Below are 16,040 nucleotides of genomic sequence, written 5' to 3'. Positions count from 1 at the left end.
AGATTTTCAAATAATTAGTTATGCAAGATAATTAATAATAGTGAGTACTGAGTAATATAGATTAAGTTTATTTTCTCACCTGACAACTTTGGTAGACTGGTAGATTTTGGTTACTGTGCACAAAGGTATTTAGGGGCTCATTCCATACTTGAGGTAAAAGTGGTAAGAGAGGGGGAATGTTTTATCCAAAGGAGTGGCATAGGGACAGCCTTCTTAAAAGCATGTGGACATTCTACTGTGTTCATCCACGATTCTCTGGTCAGGTGTAGATACACATGGTGGAACTCTGTGGTGACCACAGTTCTCATTGTCACCTCACCTTTTCCTCCTCTTCTGTGCTTTGTCTTCTTTCAGGTTACTGATTTAGATCTCCTGATACCAATGTGAAATGTGTTTGTTTTCTGAGAAAAAACTTATAAGTTCAGATTTTGTGTATTCTCGATTTTGTGTGTTTCTCCCTTGACTCTTCTCTACAGTATTTAGCATGATCATCATGTGCACCATTTTGACAAACTGTGTATTCATGACTTTTAGTAACCCTCCTGACTGGTCGAAGAATGTGGAGTAAGTAGCTTGTTTATTTATTTGCCTGCTTGTTTAGTTCATTTTCAGTCACTGTATCTTGCTTTGCCACAGTTTATCCATCAAGGAAAAAAGTAGTTAATTGTCTACTCTTTATTTCACAGAGATGGGTGAAGATACATAAATGTAGGGTCTAGGAATTATCAGTAGTCCACTCTAAAAAAAGAAAGTAGACTCTGCAAGTTCCTACCTGTTACCTCCATCTTTTCCTATGCTAGCTGGTGCTTTTGACTTGTTGCCACATCCCCATCTTCTACTCTCAGTTCCTGACAGTACTACCTTCTTCTCCAGTATTACTTTTCCCTTCATTTTGACTTGTCTAAAGTTAAAAATAGCTCTGGGGCTGCCTCTCTCCCCGCCCCTGGTTTGAAATGATCACGTACTAGATGGCAGTACAAAAGTATTTCTCTGTAATACCTGTCAGGACCCAATACAACATTCCAGAGTTCTTGGTTTGTGCATTTCAGAAAGCGTCCCTCTCGCTTCCTCATGGCTGTTTTGTTGCATTGGCTATGCCTTCTTTGTTTTTGTCTCTGTTGGTTGAAGCCATACTTGAGGCAGATATCTTAAAGGACTCGTGTAAAGTTTCTATCTGTTCAGAAATTACCTCAAGCTATCCATTTCTTTGACAGGTACACGTTCACAGGGATTTATACATTTGAATCACTAGTGAAAATCATTGCAAGAGGTTTCTGCATAGATGGCTTTACCTTTTTACGGGATCCATGGAACTGGTTAGATTTCAGTGTCATCATGATGGCGTAAGTTCTCTGCTTACTTTTTTGGTGTCCTGGGTACAATTGTGGGTGGTTGTACTCCTAGGTGTTTGTATGATAGTTATAAATGTGAGTTTGTGGGCACAGTTATATGAGGGATTAATGGATAACTATGTAAAGCCATATGGCTTTATGCCTATGATTCTTGCTTATGAGGGCCTCTTGTTCAGACATTGACAGCGGATTTATATGAGAGAAGGTAAGCAGAGGCTTTACAGCTGGGAGAGAAAGTAGGAAGTGATTTCCCAATGACGCACTCTCATATTTTCTTCCCCCTCCTAACATCAACCAAGGTTTGCACATTTATCACTAGGGGGCCTCGGTGAAAACTTAAAATTTCGTGGGTGCAAACCTTAAACTGAAAATCAGTTTCCTGGGTATATTTTATCACATGTAATTTCATGAAGCTGGCCAGATGTTACAGACTTTAGAGCACATTTTAGAATTAAAACATAAGCCAAGGTATCTAAACTGATTGATCTCTAAAGAATTACTGACCAGAACTTCAAACTATTGCTAGAGAACAGTGTAGCTCCACATTGGTGTGCTAATAGCTCTTGGTAATTTCTGTTTATAACAATGAAAATGTATCTCTGGGAAACTAAGCTGATGATAGAAGACTTTATTATTTTTATTTGCAGCTTGGGAATGCACTTGGTGGTTTGGTAGGCAATAAGGGTGTTATGTAGATTGTGAGCTTGGGTGTGTGCATTGTCGATGTGGAAGAGGTTGAGTATATGGATGGGTCTGAACATTGGACAGATGTATTTCAACTGTAAAATGTGAATGAATGATATGCATTGAATATTTGAAACTGGAACTTTGACTTTCTATTATATTAAGGCCATTTCTAGCTTTCCAGCATTATGAAAATGTACATATTGTTGTTCATTTGATATTTAAGTGTCCTGGCTTGGCACAGAGCTGGTGATAAAAATGGGCACTTCGCCTAATATTTGCTCTGATCTCATGATCAGGATTTTCCTGAGCCCTACTTTTGTATGTCACACGCTAAAACTTCATCTGTAAGCATAACTGTAAAGATATGCATACAGCTTTTGGATAAGCCACGTATACAGACATTTAGGCACTTTTGCCATTGTCAGCTAAGCAGTTATGTTAATGTATATTTGGTTTTATGGGGCTCCTGCTACAGAAATTTGTCTCCTTTTCTTAAGAAATTGTTCACAAAACTTGGGACGTAACCCTTTGATACCTCCCAGTCTTCCTTTTTATTAAAAAAAGTGACTGGCCCAAGAGTCGTCATTCTCATTCAGATCTGCACATCACAATGCTGATTAAGAGAATAAGCTCCAGGAATCTCCTGGTTGTATCAGTTTTTTCAAATATACTTTTAAATTCTCCTTGCCCAAATTTAAAAAAAAAGGATTCCTTAAATGTTTATATTTTAAAACTTTTCTTTTTCAAGGAAAAAAGTGAAATCATAGCTTGTATATAAGACCCTTTCTTCCCCCCCATTCTCAAACCCTCGCCCAGTGGTACCATTACAAGTTAACTTTGGTTTGATTCTGCAGGTATATAACAGAGTTTGTAAACCTAGGCAATGTTTCAGCTCTACGCACTTTCAGGGTACTGAGGGCTTTGAAAACTATTTCGGTAATCCCAGGTAAGATGGCCCGGGGTTGGTGTTAGGTGTTGGGTTAGGGCCCTGACGTGACGTATTGTACTTTTTGTTTTGTTGTGGTTTTGTGGTTTTTCTTTGGTGTTTGTGTTTGTGTCTGTGTTTGTCATTTGTGTCTGTGTGTGACCTCCCTTACTACAGATATGTGACAGAGTTTGTGGACCTGGGCAATGTCTCAGCGCTGAGAACATTCAGGGTTCTCCGAGCTTTGAAAACTATCTCTGTAATTCCAGGTGAGAAAATTTAAACACAAGACTGACTTTGCCTCATCCTCTCTTTCCCCTCCATTCATTTTGTCCACCACATTCTAAACCGGTGTCAGCACATTTGATATGGCCTTGCATTCCGCATGTTTTTACTGGGAGACATTCTCTGGAATGGCCCTTTGGTCCTTAGGCACTTTCTCTGACAGTGCTTGCCAGGCATGCAGCCCCCATTCCATCCATGCTTTTGAAAAAGCACGTGCTTAAGAATCACTTGGATCTCACAATATCTGAAAAAATTGTCACAGAGCTAAGCTGTCTCTTTGAATATAAATCATTTGCTTTCTGGCCTCATGGAATTACAGTAATTTTAACATTCACCATCATTCCATTGCTTGTGATTTCTAGGCTTCCTATCGCATGATTGGCTGGTGGGATGTTACTTGAAGAATTATACTTTTATTATTACTGTGTTAATGGGATCATTTAATCACATAAGAGACCTACCCAGTTAACTAGTCCAGTATTAGAGACAAATTTAAGAGCCTTTGAGTTAGTGAACTGAACCTTAATAATTACTGTTTATCACCTTCTATTGCTGTCTGTTTCACTAATAAGAACCAGTAGACATATATTCAGAGACTATTCTCAATCCCAATGAAAGCTTATGCAGGTGCTGTTAAAAAAAAATCAAAGGTAAGATAAAATTCATCTGAAGGTATGGGCAAAAAGTATAGAAACTTGAGGAGAAAAAAGGAATCAGTGGGTGGTTGAAAGGTTGTTTTCCTTTTACTTCCTGGTCCCAGTTGACTTAGCCCAGTAGTTCTTAACTTTTTGAAGGTTTTGGATCCTTTTAAGAATTGAAATTTACAGAATCCCCTGAAACTCACCTATGGACTCCAGGTTAAGAGCCCTTAATTTAAATCCTTGCCACCTGGTAATACTTACCTATCTTTTTAAAGACCCATCTTGATGTCTAGTAGGAAAGATATTGTCATTAGTCTTGTGAGCCTAGGATACACTGGCAGTAACATGGCAGAAGTCAAGACTGTGTTGTTGCTGATTGGACTTTGGTTGTGTTCAGGTAAGAGACCAGACTTTCCATTGCACTTTTGTAGAAAAAGGGACATGAAGAGCAGAGGTATCCTATTCCTGGCATCACATGGTTCTTCCCCTTGTGGCAGACTCGGAAACATTTCTCTTTCCCCCTTTTTAACATTATCTAAATACAAGGTGTCAGAGGGAAACACAAACGTTGAATCCTAGAGAGAACAGACATAAAATGTGGCCTAACAAGAACCCCAAGGAGAGTAAACCCCAGTTTTTCCACTTATAAATTTGGGTCATGAAGTGGGCTAGTAATTGAGCCCCACTAAAAATGAATTCCTTTATTTTAGCAAAGGTAGCTTACTCCTTATTAATAGAATTTGGATGTCAGTTGCAGTATATCCTTCTTGGCAAAAAAACCAACCCTGACTTACCAAGGTTTAGTTCCTAGCCGTTTTAAATCCATTTGACAGAAAGCCCAGCTCACTCTCCAGGCAGCCTCACTCGGTTCAGTGATGGGGGCTTAATCCATAGGCAGGCCTTGTCTTATTTTTTTAAGGCACCTGGAGCACCACGTCTTAACTTCTATTTTCCCTTTGGTCTCTTTTCTCCTCTGGCCTCTTTTTAAATATGATCCCATGTTTTCTGCTCACTTCCCCCAGCGTACTCCACAAGGCATCTGTCTCTTTATGTTCTTGTGATCTCAGAACTTCTCTTCCAGAATTAAATTGGAAAACTGTGTTCTGTTCACTAACTAGGGCAGCAGATGCTATCTCTGGTCTAGCTTTTAGCTTCTGTCTGTGTGCTATATGGTTAATTTCTGACCACAGCTTTACTGCAAGATAGCTCTTGACTGATGTCACATTATTCATCCTTAATACTCCAGTACTATATATATAAATAAACACAGTTTCTGGCCCATAGCAGTGCCTCATAAATGATTGTAGTAGTAGCAGTTATTATTATAAAGAAACCTAAACCCAAAGAAAGGATTTGTATTAAGATTTAGACATCAACTTCACAGTTTGAAATTGACTTCTGGATTCCTATTTCTAGAAGCACCCCAGATGAGCCTGCTTTGGGAGATTAACTGGGATGGACAGTAACTTTTAAGGGATAATAGAGCCAGTAATAGTTTTCTGTCAGTGAATGGTATAATTGATACTTGAATTTTAATCCTAAATTCTTTTTTCCCCATTCTATGTAGAGCTAGTAAGAGAAATCCAGAGTTAAGTGCTTATTTGGTAAATGATGTCTCCCTCATGAGAGACTTCTGTCATCCCATGTAAAATTCTGAATTTGTCTACTGTGCTTTTTCCCATAGAGAGCTGTAGTCCTCTTCCTACCTTCCTGTTACTAAGGTCTCCTTCCAAGGTGGGAGTACCAATGCATGTCAGTAGACCTAGGCCATCTCTTGATTGGAAAGCTAAGTCATTTTAACTCCACTTTGTAGAGCTGGGATATAGTTCTCTCTCTCAATGAAAAGAACCACTGTTTTGCATACCAAGTTTTATCATGGATCACTTGAGTGGAATTGTTGCTCTCTTTGCCTTCTCTTGTTCCCAGTTTGATTATAGGTTTTTACCAAAGCTATCACAAGTGAGATCAACAGTAGAACTGACGTGGGGCCTGCAAGATCTCACAAAGCTCTCCAAGTGTCAGCTCCCTTCATGAGAGAGTTCCCCTTTCCAGAGCCCTCACCCAGCTAACCTGGGCTGACGCTGTCCTCCCTCTGAACATCTTTGGTATATTCCAAATGTGTCAGGGCTGCTGGGACTCCCAGAAGATTGGAGAGTAGAGTGCATCAGTGAGCTCCAGCCTTTTGTATAAGAGAAGCTTTGATTCAGAGCTGCCTTTTAGCTTAGAAAAGACCAAACCCACATTCTCACCCTTTTATTTGCTAACTCAAGACCTGGATATGTGTCATTCATGTTTCCATTTTGCTTTAGAGGACTTGACTTGGAGAAGAGTGCACGCAAACTCTGTGCTAAAACTTAAAGGAGAGAGACCCCTTCTAAATTGTCTCTGGTCTGGAATTTGCCAGATTCAACTTGATATTATTCTGTGTAGAAATCTGTATATCTTAAAATTTAGTTTTTACTTTATATTTCTCTAGGACCTGTGTACAAAAATGAACTTCTAAGTGACTTTGTTAAAAGTTTCATCTGCATGCTTTGACTATGTGCATAGGATTGATAGGCCCAACAGTAGGGTAGAAATCTAAAGCAGGTGTCTCAGGTTTTTCTGAGCGAGTATCACTTAATAGTTTGAATAAAACCAGCCAGGAGGGCCTCACTTACCAGTTCCTTTTCATTTCCATCATAAATGGTCCCCCAAAGCACTACGTCTTCTCTGTTCATCAGCATTGATTTAATATCATTTTGCTCTCTTTAGAGTTGAGATTTCTTGATTACTTTTCTCTTGGATTTTTTATTTCTCTGCTTGCATTTCTGTTACTTTCTCTTTTTACCTGTGGGATGAGATAAGAAGAAGTGGGAAGAATGATAGGCCTTTTCCTTCCCCGCCCCAAATTTGCATTTAAGAAAGCATTCTCTTTAAATGTATACATTATGAATATGGCAATTTCTAGTGAAGGGAAATAGAAAGTGTTTTAAGACTACATTTAGGCTCATTGTTTCATATATATATATATATATCTTTATTGATTTCAGAGAGAGGAAGGGAGAGGGAGAGAGATAGAAACATCAATGATGAGTCATTGATCAGCTGCCTCCTGCACACCCCCCACGGGGATCAAGCCCGCAACCTAGGCATGTGCCCTGACTGGGAATAGAACCTCAATCTCCTGGATTATAGGTCAACACTCAACCGCTGAGCCATGCCAGCTGGGCTAGGCTCCTTGTTTCTTTGAAAGTATTCTAGTTATTAATCCAGTTGCTTTTGCATTTCTCCTTTATCCACATTGCTTTCTCAGAAAAGGTAACTAAAGTTTAACTGAAGTTTAACATAGTGATCCTAAGTGGAAAAACACTGAAGACACACAGGATCCACTTGACCTATCTTTGAGAGCTAGTTTAGTTTTTGTCAGACTTGGTGATTTGAATCTGGTCTTGAGTAAATAAATCTATGGCTGCTAAATCTCTCCCAAATTACTCTTGATCTGAAGAACCTTCAAGAACTATCGTTGTGAGGTTTTCATCAGCAGCAGGAAAGTTGACCTACATGACTTTACTCCTAGCACTTGTCTGGACCAAACCAGATTTTGGGCATTGGGGAGCTTTTCTTTCCCCTGGGATGAGCAACTGCTTGTCACTGCTATTGAGACCTGTTCCAATGTTAATTTTGTAGGGGAATTAGCTCACGTTACTTCAGACCAGTTAGATTTCTCAACCTGAGCCACAAACTGGGAAATACGAATGTACTTTATTTATAATCTGGCATCACCATAGTGGAAGATTTTGATCCCAGTATGGTTTCCTTGGACTAAAGATAATCAGGCTTTGTTTCTTTGTTCAAGGGATTGTAGTGGCTTCACCTACTTCTCAGAATTCATTAAATGTCTGACTTCCTCTCAGGTAGCTGACCTTTCTGTACATTGAGTCCAGCTGTCTTTCCTTGATCTATAATACATGCAAATATATTAACTACTTTGCTGAGACATCCCAGTGCTAGTTAATGTTAGCCTTTTCCAAGAGTTCTTGCTGTCCAATTTGCCCCCACATGGCTTCTGTTGCACACTCTGTTGTGTAGGAGTCATTTGAAGGAGCATTCTGCTGTTTTGGATAGTCAGTTTCCAGCCAGTATCTTGCTTGTTCTAGTATGTAAGCCAATGGAAGAAGCAAGACAGCTTGTCTTCACAGACAGAATAGTGCCAGTCTCCATTCTTGTAGTATCAGGTCAGGAATTCTACCAGCAGCTTCTTGCCTTTATTGGCCAGTGGCGGTAGTAGCAAGGAGCACTTTTGCTTGGCTGCATTTAACGTGACAGCCACGGCTGGCAAGACTTGAGTTTAGGAAATGATAACATCATCTCCATAAGTTGGCATTGATGTCTACAGACATGGTTGTTTACAATTATCAACCCTAATGGAAGGAAGAAGAGTTTTGGCTGAGGGCATTGTATAATCCAGTGACCATTTATATTTAATATTGCTATGTAATCAAGTGCCAACCTTGACCTGCAAGCATTAAGCCACACCACCTTTCTTCTTCCTGTACCTTCCTCTAATTTTTCCGAGCAATCTGGGTGAGAATCTTGGAGAGGAAATTTTTTGATGATCATAGCTAATGTTATTTAGTTAATATTATTCGTTTAATTAAAATTTGTTTCTCTGAGCCCCTCTGATGTATAAACAGTTGAATACAATTTCCAACCTAAGTCTCTACTTTAAACTTCTTGAAAGCTGAACGAAATCCCACCAAGGAGTTGATCTGTGCCTTAGATTTTTAAGTAAAACACTTGAAGAATTTCTTTTACACCTTTCTGGACTCACGTTTACAGATTTATTTGGCAGTGACATCTGGTTTATGGAGAAGAGCTTTTAAGCCAACTGATTGTGAGTGTTCACGTCCATCCCCACAAAGTGATGAGGTCTATGTATGGTTGGTGTATTAGTTGAGCATCTCTGGTTACAGGATATAGGAGTACTTCAAGGAATCTAAGGGCTGGAATTTTAGGGGCTTTGGAAGCCAGTGAAACAGAATATAGAGCCAGAAAGCCCCAGATACCAGGAAGTACTTTGTCTTCCTTCCTCTTTCTTCTCTCCATGTGTCTATTTCCTTTTTCTATCTCTTAGCATACTAACTGCTGTTACTTCTCAGATGTATCCTGATAGAATGACAGGATATAGCTACCACTTAGCTCCCAAATCTATATGAAAAGACTACTGGACTGTCTCTTGTCCTGTTCCAAATTTGTGGAGGAAGAGATCTGGATTTAAGTCAGCTATCTACCCTGTCTTCTATAACCTACTAACAGAAGGTGACTTCCTATAAACAAAGTTTCTGGGAGCCCACCTTATGGAACAAGGGATAGTTTGAGCTCCTGGCCAGGAATTTCCTATTACATGGGCTTGGATGGAACTGTCCAGAGAGTTCCAAGCCCAGGAAAGTCAGATTAGACTCATGCTAAAATTGTATGGGTTTTTCCCCCGATTTATTTATTTATATCGCAAATGCGTTGGTTTGACTCTATAATGGCAGCTTACAGCTCATTTCTCAATTTCTTTAAAATAGAAATAGAAAAAGCCTTGAACAATTATCTGGTGTTCAGGTAGGTGATTGTCGGAACCATTCAGGAGAAATGGCTGTATAAACGCTGTATGAAGAAGTCCAGGAAAAGAAACTCTACAACCATTCTTCAGTGACCTGTTCAACTATTGTTTTTTTAAAATCAGTCTTTGACTCTGCAAAAGAACTGTACAGTTTTAGGGACCTAGAATTGAATTATTGACCCAGTATAGACCTGCCCCAACCCAGTCCAATATAATGAAGGACTTTTCTATTCCTCAGAAACTTATGGAAATAAGTTCTATAACACTGGAACCATTTTTGCTTCTTCATGGCTGCCTTCTATTTTATACCACCAATACCATCTTACTTAGCTCTGTGATTATGATAGAACTTCCCAGAGCCTTAGGAATAGAAGATTGAAATTTTGACTACTTAATCCCAAACAAATATCTCTGTCCTATTTTAAAAGAGTTTTAGAGCAGATTGTTCAGCTTCTTCTCCACTGCCATGAATTTCTGTGTTTATCCACATTCTGTGTGTGAGAAAATGAGACTGAAAGGTGACTTAAAACTTGTTCTGAAACACAGTGGGTCATGAATAGTGGCTGAGCCAGGACCAGAATTCCTGCTTTCTGATTCCCTGTCTGCTGTTCTTTCTGCAAAGCCCTATGACGAGAAAAGGAATCAGGTTAGAAATGCCTTGTATCCTAGAGCCCAGGCTATTTCTGTCTAATTTCTTTGGTGGCAACAGGGAAGGCCCACTCAAAAGAAAGCATAGGGCCCTACACACTTTGCATCTCTACAGTCTAACTCTTGGCTCCCCCCTCCCTTAACTTCTCTTAGATCCCTGTCAAAATATCTGTGTGAGAGGAAAGAAAATTTCTCATTAATTTACTCTTTCAATAAGAATATACTAAATGCCTGCTTTGTACCAGGCCCATTACTACTGTTGGACTCAGAAAATTCTATTTGGCTGAACTTCGAAAACTCTAGGTGATTGCTTGCAAAAGAAGAGTCATGTTTATCACCCATTAGATCATCATCATATGAAGTTATCCATGCAGTGTCATTATCCCAGTCATCTCTCTTTGAGGAAGGCAACATATATATAATAGTGATAGCTAACAAGTGTTAAGTGCCAGGTACTGTAATTGATATTTTGCATTCATTATCTTAATTTAAACCTCACATCAACCCAATGAGGTTGGTATTGTAAATACCATTTTATAGATGAATAAACTGAGGTTCAGACAAAAATGGTTAACATTTGAATCATTTACTATGCAACAGTTGCTGTGTTAAGTGTTTATATGAATCGTGCTTGATCCTCACAACAGCCTTATGATATTCAACTATAATTATCCCCATTTTAACGATGAAAAATATGACATTCTAAGAGGTTAGGTGTATTGTTCAGGTCATATAAGTAAGTGGTATAATTTGGTTAAGATTCATAAATATCTACCCAGCCTCACACTTCAAGGCCAGGATAGAGATTTCCCTTATATTTACATCTAACATTCTTGCCTTCAGAAGTAAATCAGAGATAAGATCCCTCCCGAGGCCCATGTGTCAAGTCTCTGTGTCTGCCTCCTGCCTGTCTGGTGCATTGTCACCCAGGAGTGCTCGGTGCTTTGTTGGCCATGTCCTATGGATAGTCTAATGTCTGGCAATGCCCAGGAGAGCTATGTAGACTCAGTTTTGACCCGAACATCATGAACCCACAACCATATTTTTCTGTCTCCCGTCACTGATCTCTCCCTGTACAGTTAAGAAATGTACCTTCAGGTTCAAATTGGAACCAGTAGCTTGCATTTAAATCTCAGATTCAAGTAGGTTATATATATTTTTTATTTTGTTTTTAATCTAGGACAGTAAAAGGTCAGTTGTAGAGAACAGGGCATATATGTGATACAGAAAAGGTGTATTTTTAAATGGAAAAACGAACCATAAATACTCAATTGATAATAATTAACCCTTTCAACACATTTCCAGAGCTCTTGGGGAAATATTATTGTACCTTCCCACTTACTATTGGCTTTTAAACTTTTGGTAGTTCTCTTTCCAACCTAGAAGCCTCCTCAGTTCCTGTTTTTTCCATTTGTTTATTCAGCTAATATTTACTGAGTACCTGCTGGGTTCTAGGAAGTATAGCTACAGCTGTGAACAAGACAGACATAGTTCATTATAACCACGATAAATGCTACAGAGGAAAGTATAAGGTGCTATTAAAATAGTAATAATCATGGGGGAAGGAGAAGAGTTGTAAAGTCAGGGAAGGCTTTCCGGGGGAACTGATACTTAAGCTGAGACCAGAAGGATGAACAGGAGTTAGATAGGTAGGACAAGGGAACGGAAGGAAGCATTCCAGACAGAAGGACTAGCACATATGAAGGCCCTGACGCAAGTGAAAGCTTGACTCATTTAGGAGCTGAGAAGCAGTCAGAGACAGGAGAGTGTTTCCAGGAAGAAAAAAGAGCCACATGTTGGAGAAGGAACTTTTTTTTTAATTTAGTGACTTAAAAATTGATACTTCTGGAAAAAGTGATAATATTGCTGACCTGTTGTTATTCTCATGGATAAAAGATAGAGTGGCTATGTTTCAAGGGTGGTGCTATGGGGAGGAGTAGGAGCCAGTAGCCAAGAGGGAGGCTGGGGGAGGTGGGGAAGGCTATGGAGTGACTCTGATTCTGGGGGTTCTGTCTCCTCAGGCCTGAAGACCATTGTGGGTGCCCTAATTCAGTCCGTGAAGAAGCTGTCAGATGTGATGATCCTGACAGTGTTCTGCCTGAGTGTTTTTGCCTTGATCGGACTGCAGCTGTTCATGGGAAACCTGCGAAACAAGTGTGTTGTGTGGCCCATAAACTTCAATGAGAGCTATCTTGAAAATGGCACCAGAGGCTTTGATTGGGAAGAGTATATCAACAATAAAAGTAGGTGGCCCCTTCTCTGCAAGAGGAGAAAGAAAAATCTGTCTCTAGTTTACATGTTTCAGAAGCCACCACTGGGCTTTAAAAATGTAGTTGGGGCCAGAAAGGAATGCCAGTGCTACTGGAGGTAGCCTTGTGAAGTTACTCCCTTTCCTTGAGGTAGGATTGTGTTCAGAAGCTCTCAAACATCAGCCCTTTCTTCCCCCTCCCTGCCTTTAAAACAAAAATGAAACTTTATAGCTTTGTCACATGTACTTCTGAACTTTTGCTTTGAAAATCAGGCTTAGTGGCTTGATAGAAATACTTTTTTCCCTAGTTGTGTTGCTTGAGATATTTAAACATTTGGTCCAGCATATACCTCGTAAGCTTTCTTAATACTATAAGACCTCAGTAACTGATCTGGTCTAAGGAGTCAGGTAATCTCTAAGGCACCATTTGATCCTATTACAGGTAAGGAGTTTTAATAATTTCATTTCAGGAACCAAAACACTTGCGTCTTAAACTAAGGAACATTTGGTGGTTGTAATGCATCTATGAAGTAATGGGGAGATGTTAACAGTATCACTATGAGTTACTCTTGAGGAAATAAAGGCAGTTAAGTAGTCAAAAGAACATATTGCAAAGGGGATTTCAGGGATATATACAGTTAAGGGAAACATGCCTTCCACTTTAATATAAGACATGGTCACTAGTGGTCAATGAGGATTTCTAGTTTATCTGTGGTAAAGAGAAGTTATAAGGCTAGAAGGATAAAGTTGTATAAAGGGGTTAAGGTTCAGAAAACCCTCTTAGACCCCTTTGATTCAAGTACCAGAACCTGGCATGTAGATTTGAAGTACGAGTGGAGGTCAGGTGTCTGGGAAAAGAGCATTGCATTAAGGGCTTTATGGTAGCACTTTTCATTTTTAAATACATATAGGAAAATGATGGGAAAGAATTCTTATCAGGTTTCATGGCTGTCAGAAAAGATTTATATGAGCTAAAATCAATAACTGTTTCTGCTGGGTCTAGTTAGGAACAGTGTAACCTTTTTTCTCTCATTCACTTAAATCTGCCTTATTTATTTCCTGCCTCTTCAAACTTTTCTAGCAAATTTTTACACAGTTCCTGGCATGCTAGAACCTCTACTCTGTGGGAACAGCTCTGATGCTGGGTAAGTAGCTCACCTAGTTTTATTCTCCACCCTTAAAATTATGTTTCAGATAAAAATGCACAATATTTTCACTTTTCTTTTTGCTCATGTGGTAGACCCTAATTGGATCTAACATTGGGACTAACATATTTTCTTAAACAATTGACCTGGCTACTTTGTTTCTTCCCTCTTTTTCTCTTCTTCTTCTTCTTAAATCCCATTTGTTAGCTGGCTCTATAGATGGTTATTTATTATCTACAAGGTCATAGACATGACTTACAGCTGATGCAATAGAACTATGTTGAAATACCCTGAACTTCCCTTTCTTTCCTCAGGCAATGCCCAGAGGGATACCAGTGTATGAAAGCAGGAAGGAACCCCAACTACGGTTACACAAGCTTTGACACTTTCAGCTGGGCCTTCTTGGCATTATTTCGTCTTATGACCCAGGACTATTGGGAAAACTTGTATCAGTTGGTAAATAATACCTCTTTTTCAAGTGCTACCTTTTTTTTTTTTTTTTTTGGTGATAGAGTTTGCATGAGGATATGTGAGGTTGGGCACATTCTGTGTAAGAGACCTTTAGTGAAGATATTATACAGTAATCTTAGGTTGGTATTTCTCTGGTCTATAAAATTAAGTGAATTCTTTCAGCTCTTGTCCCTGTTTCTTAATTTTTTTATTTATTTATTTATTTATTTATTTTTAAATATATCTTTATTGATTTCAGAGAGACGAAAGAAGACAGAGAGAGAGATAGAAACATCAATGATGAGAGAGTCATTGATTGAGCCCACAGCACGGGCATGTGCCCTGACCGGGAATCGAACCCCGATCGCACAGATCCTAGGTCGACGCTCAACCACTGAGCCATGCCTGGCCAGGCTTGTCCCTGTTTCTTTAATGCTCAGTCATGTATAGCTGGAGCGGATCACAGCCTCTTACCTTGCCTAGGAATCTGCTCTCTCTTCCTACTTTTTATTGTTTCACCAAACCATCTGCAGTATTTCTGCTTTTGGATTTTTGGTCTTAGGGCATCTTTTTAAGAAGTATTAGTAAAACATATTGTGCAAAGCACTATGCCGGACATTATAAAGATGAGATTTCTATCCACAAGGACCTTGGAGTCTAAATCTATCAACATTTTTGAGATTCGTAACATATTTGGACTTGTTCAGGCAGGTTGTGACAGGTAAAAAAAAGGTCAGTACCATCCTATTGGGCTACATTGGTGATTGAGCAAATCATTTAACTTTGCTGGTTGTGATGAAGAAGTTAGTCTAGGTAATTGCACAGGGTCTTCCAGCTTAGAAATTCTATGCTAATCCATTGCTTTCTATTTGACTTTGGCATTTGATGATGCCATTTAGTTTGAGAATGAGAAACATGTCCCCTCAAGCATGATGGGACCTCTTTAAGGGAAGCTTCTAATTGAGATCCCCTAAGGAATTCTTACTTTCTGTTGGACAACCTAGAGTTCCCCCTCAGGTCCGAATCTTTCTTATGCAGTATTTATGATTGATGTTAAATTTCATTTAAATATTTGTAGTTGAAAAGAAGAAAGAAGAAAACTAAGTAACGGTGGGTTACGTATCCCTGACCTAAACCCAGTTGTTCTTTGATGTCTGTTTGCTTGCTGCTGATGAATAGTCCTAGGATCCTTCTGCCTTTTTCCTTTTCCCCCATGATCCTTTATGTCATGTCCTCTTTAAAAATCCATTCTATTATGGAAGGATAAGGGAGAATGTCACTCACAGTGGGGACTTCCTGTGACTTGGATCTGATCCCAGAGATGGAATTTGTCTGTTAATACTCTTTGAGGGCGAGTAGATAAATGAGCTGAAGTCTTGTATTCTTATATTTGTTTTAGAGCCAACTGACAAAGTCAAATGTAATTCTTAGCCCAAAGCATTTTTTCTATTAAAAAAAAAATCCTATGAAAGTAATATATTAGGAGTATTTGGAAATGGAAGAGGACTTTTTTTGCACAGTGAATGGGAGGTAACACTGGCATTTACAGTGAGTTGAGGATACTGAGGCCCTCGGCCATTGGGCACGCTAAGTGCTTTGCAGTATGAAGTAGTACCACTCAGTGAAGGACTGTCCTATCCAAAATGCAGCAGAGCCCCTACCGAGGAACATTCACCCACCTGTCAACTGATGCAAGTAACACTGAAAATGGTCTTTATCTTTGCAGACCTTACGAGCAGCTGGGAAAACATACATGATCTTCTTCGTCTTGGTCATCTTCGTGGGTTCTTTCTATTTGGTGAACTTGATCTTGGCTGTGGTAGCCATGGCTTATGAAGAGCAGAATCAGGCAACACTGGAGGAGGCAGAGCAGAAAGAGGCTGAGTTCAAAGCAATGTTGGAGCAACTTAAGAAGCAACAGGAAGAGGCACAGGTTGGTGATTAATTCTTTGCAACAGACCTGCCTGCCAAATTGCCATGACTAAGGCCCCATCTAATTGCCACTCCAGTTGATCTCTTTTAGGCACATTGTCAAATAGAAGTTATTGAGCTGATTAAAATACCCA

General features: G+C 39.4%; 1 protein-coding gene across 1 annotated transcript in view; it reads left to right on the top strand.

Annotated features, from left to right (window-relative positions):
• The window catches only part of SCN8A (sodium voltage-gated channel alpha subunit 8), a 114,543-nt gene that overhangs the window by 28,336 nt on the left and 70,167 nt on the right, over positions 1-16,040 (top strand). Inside the window, exons 3-9 of the mRNA XM_087814664.1 lie at positions 476-564; positions 1,215-1,343; positions 2,894-2,985; positions 12,153-12,374; positions 13,461-13,524; positions 13,839-13,980; positions 15,701-15,907. Of these exons, the coding sequence (XP_087670790.1) occupies positions 476-564; positions 1,215-1,343; positions 2,894-2,985; positions 12,153-12,374; positions 13,461-13,524; positions 13,839-13,980; positions 15,701-15,907 (945 nt within the window). The remainder of the gene's footprint in view (positions 1-475; positions 565-1,214; positions 1,344-2,893; positions 2,986-12,152; positions 12,375-13,460; positions 13,525-13,838; positions 13,981-15,700; positions 15,908-16,040) is intronic.

This window comes from Miniopterus natalensis, chromosome 2, assembly GCF_054644295.1.
Source record: "Miniopterus natalensis isolate mMinNat1 chromosome 2, mMinNat1.hap1, whole genome shotgun sequence".
NCBI classification, from domain to species: domain Eukaryota; kingdom Metazoa; phylum Chordata; class Mammalia; order Chiroptera; family Miniopteridae; genus Miniopterus; species Miniopterus natalensis.
This window is presented reverse-complemented; position numbering and strand designations above follow the sequence as displayed.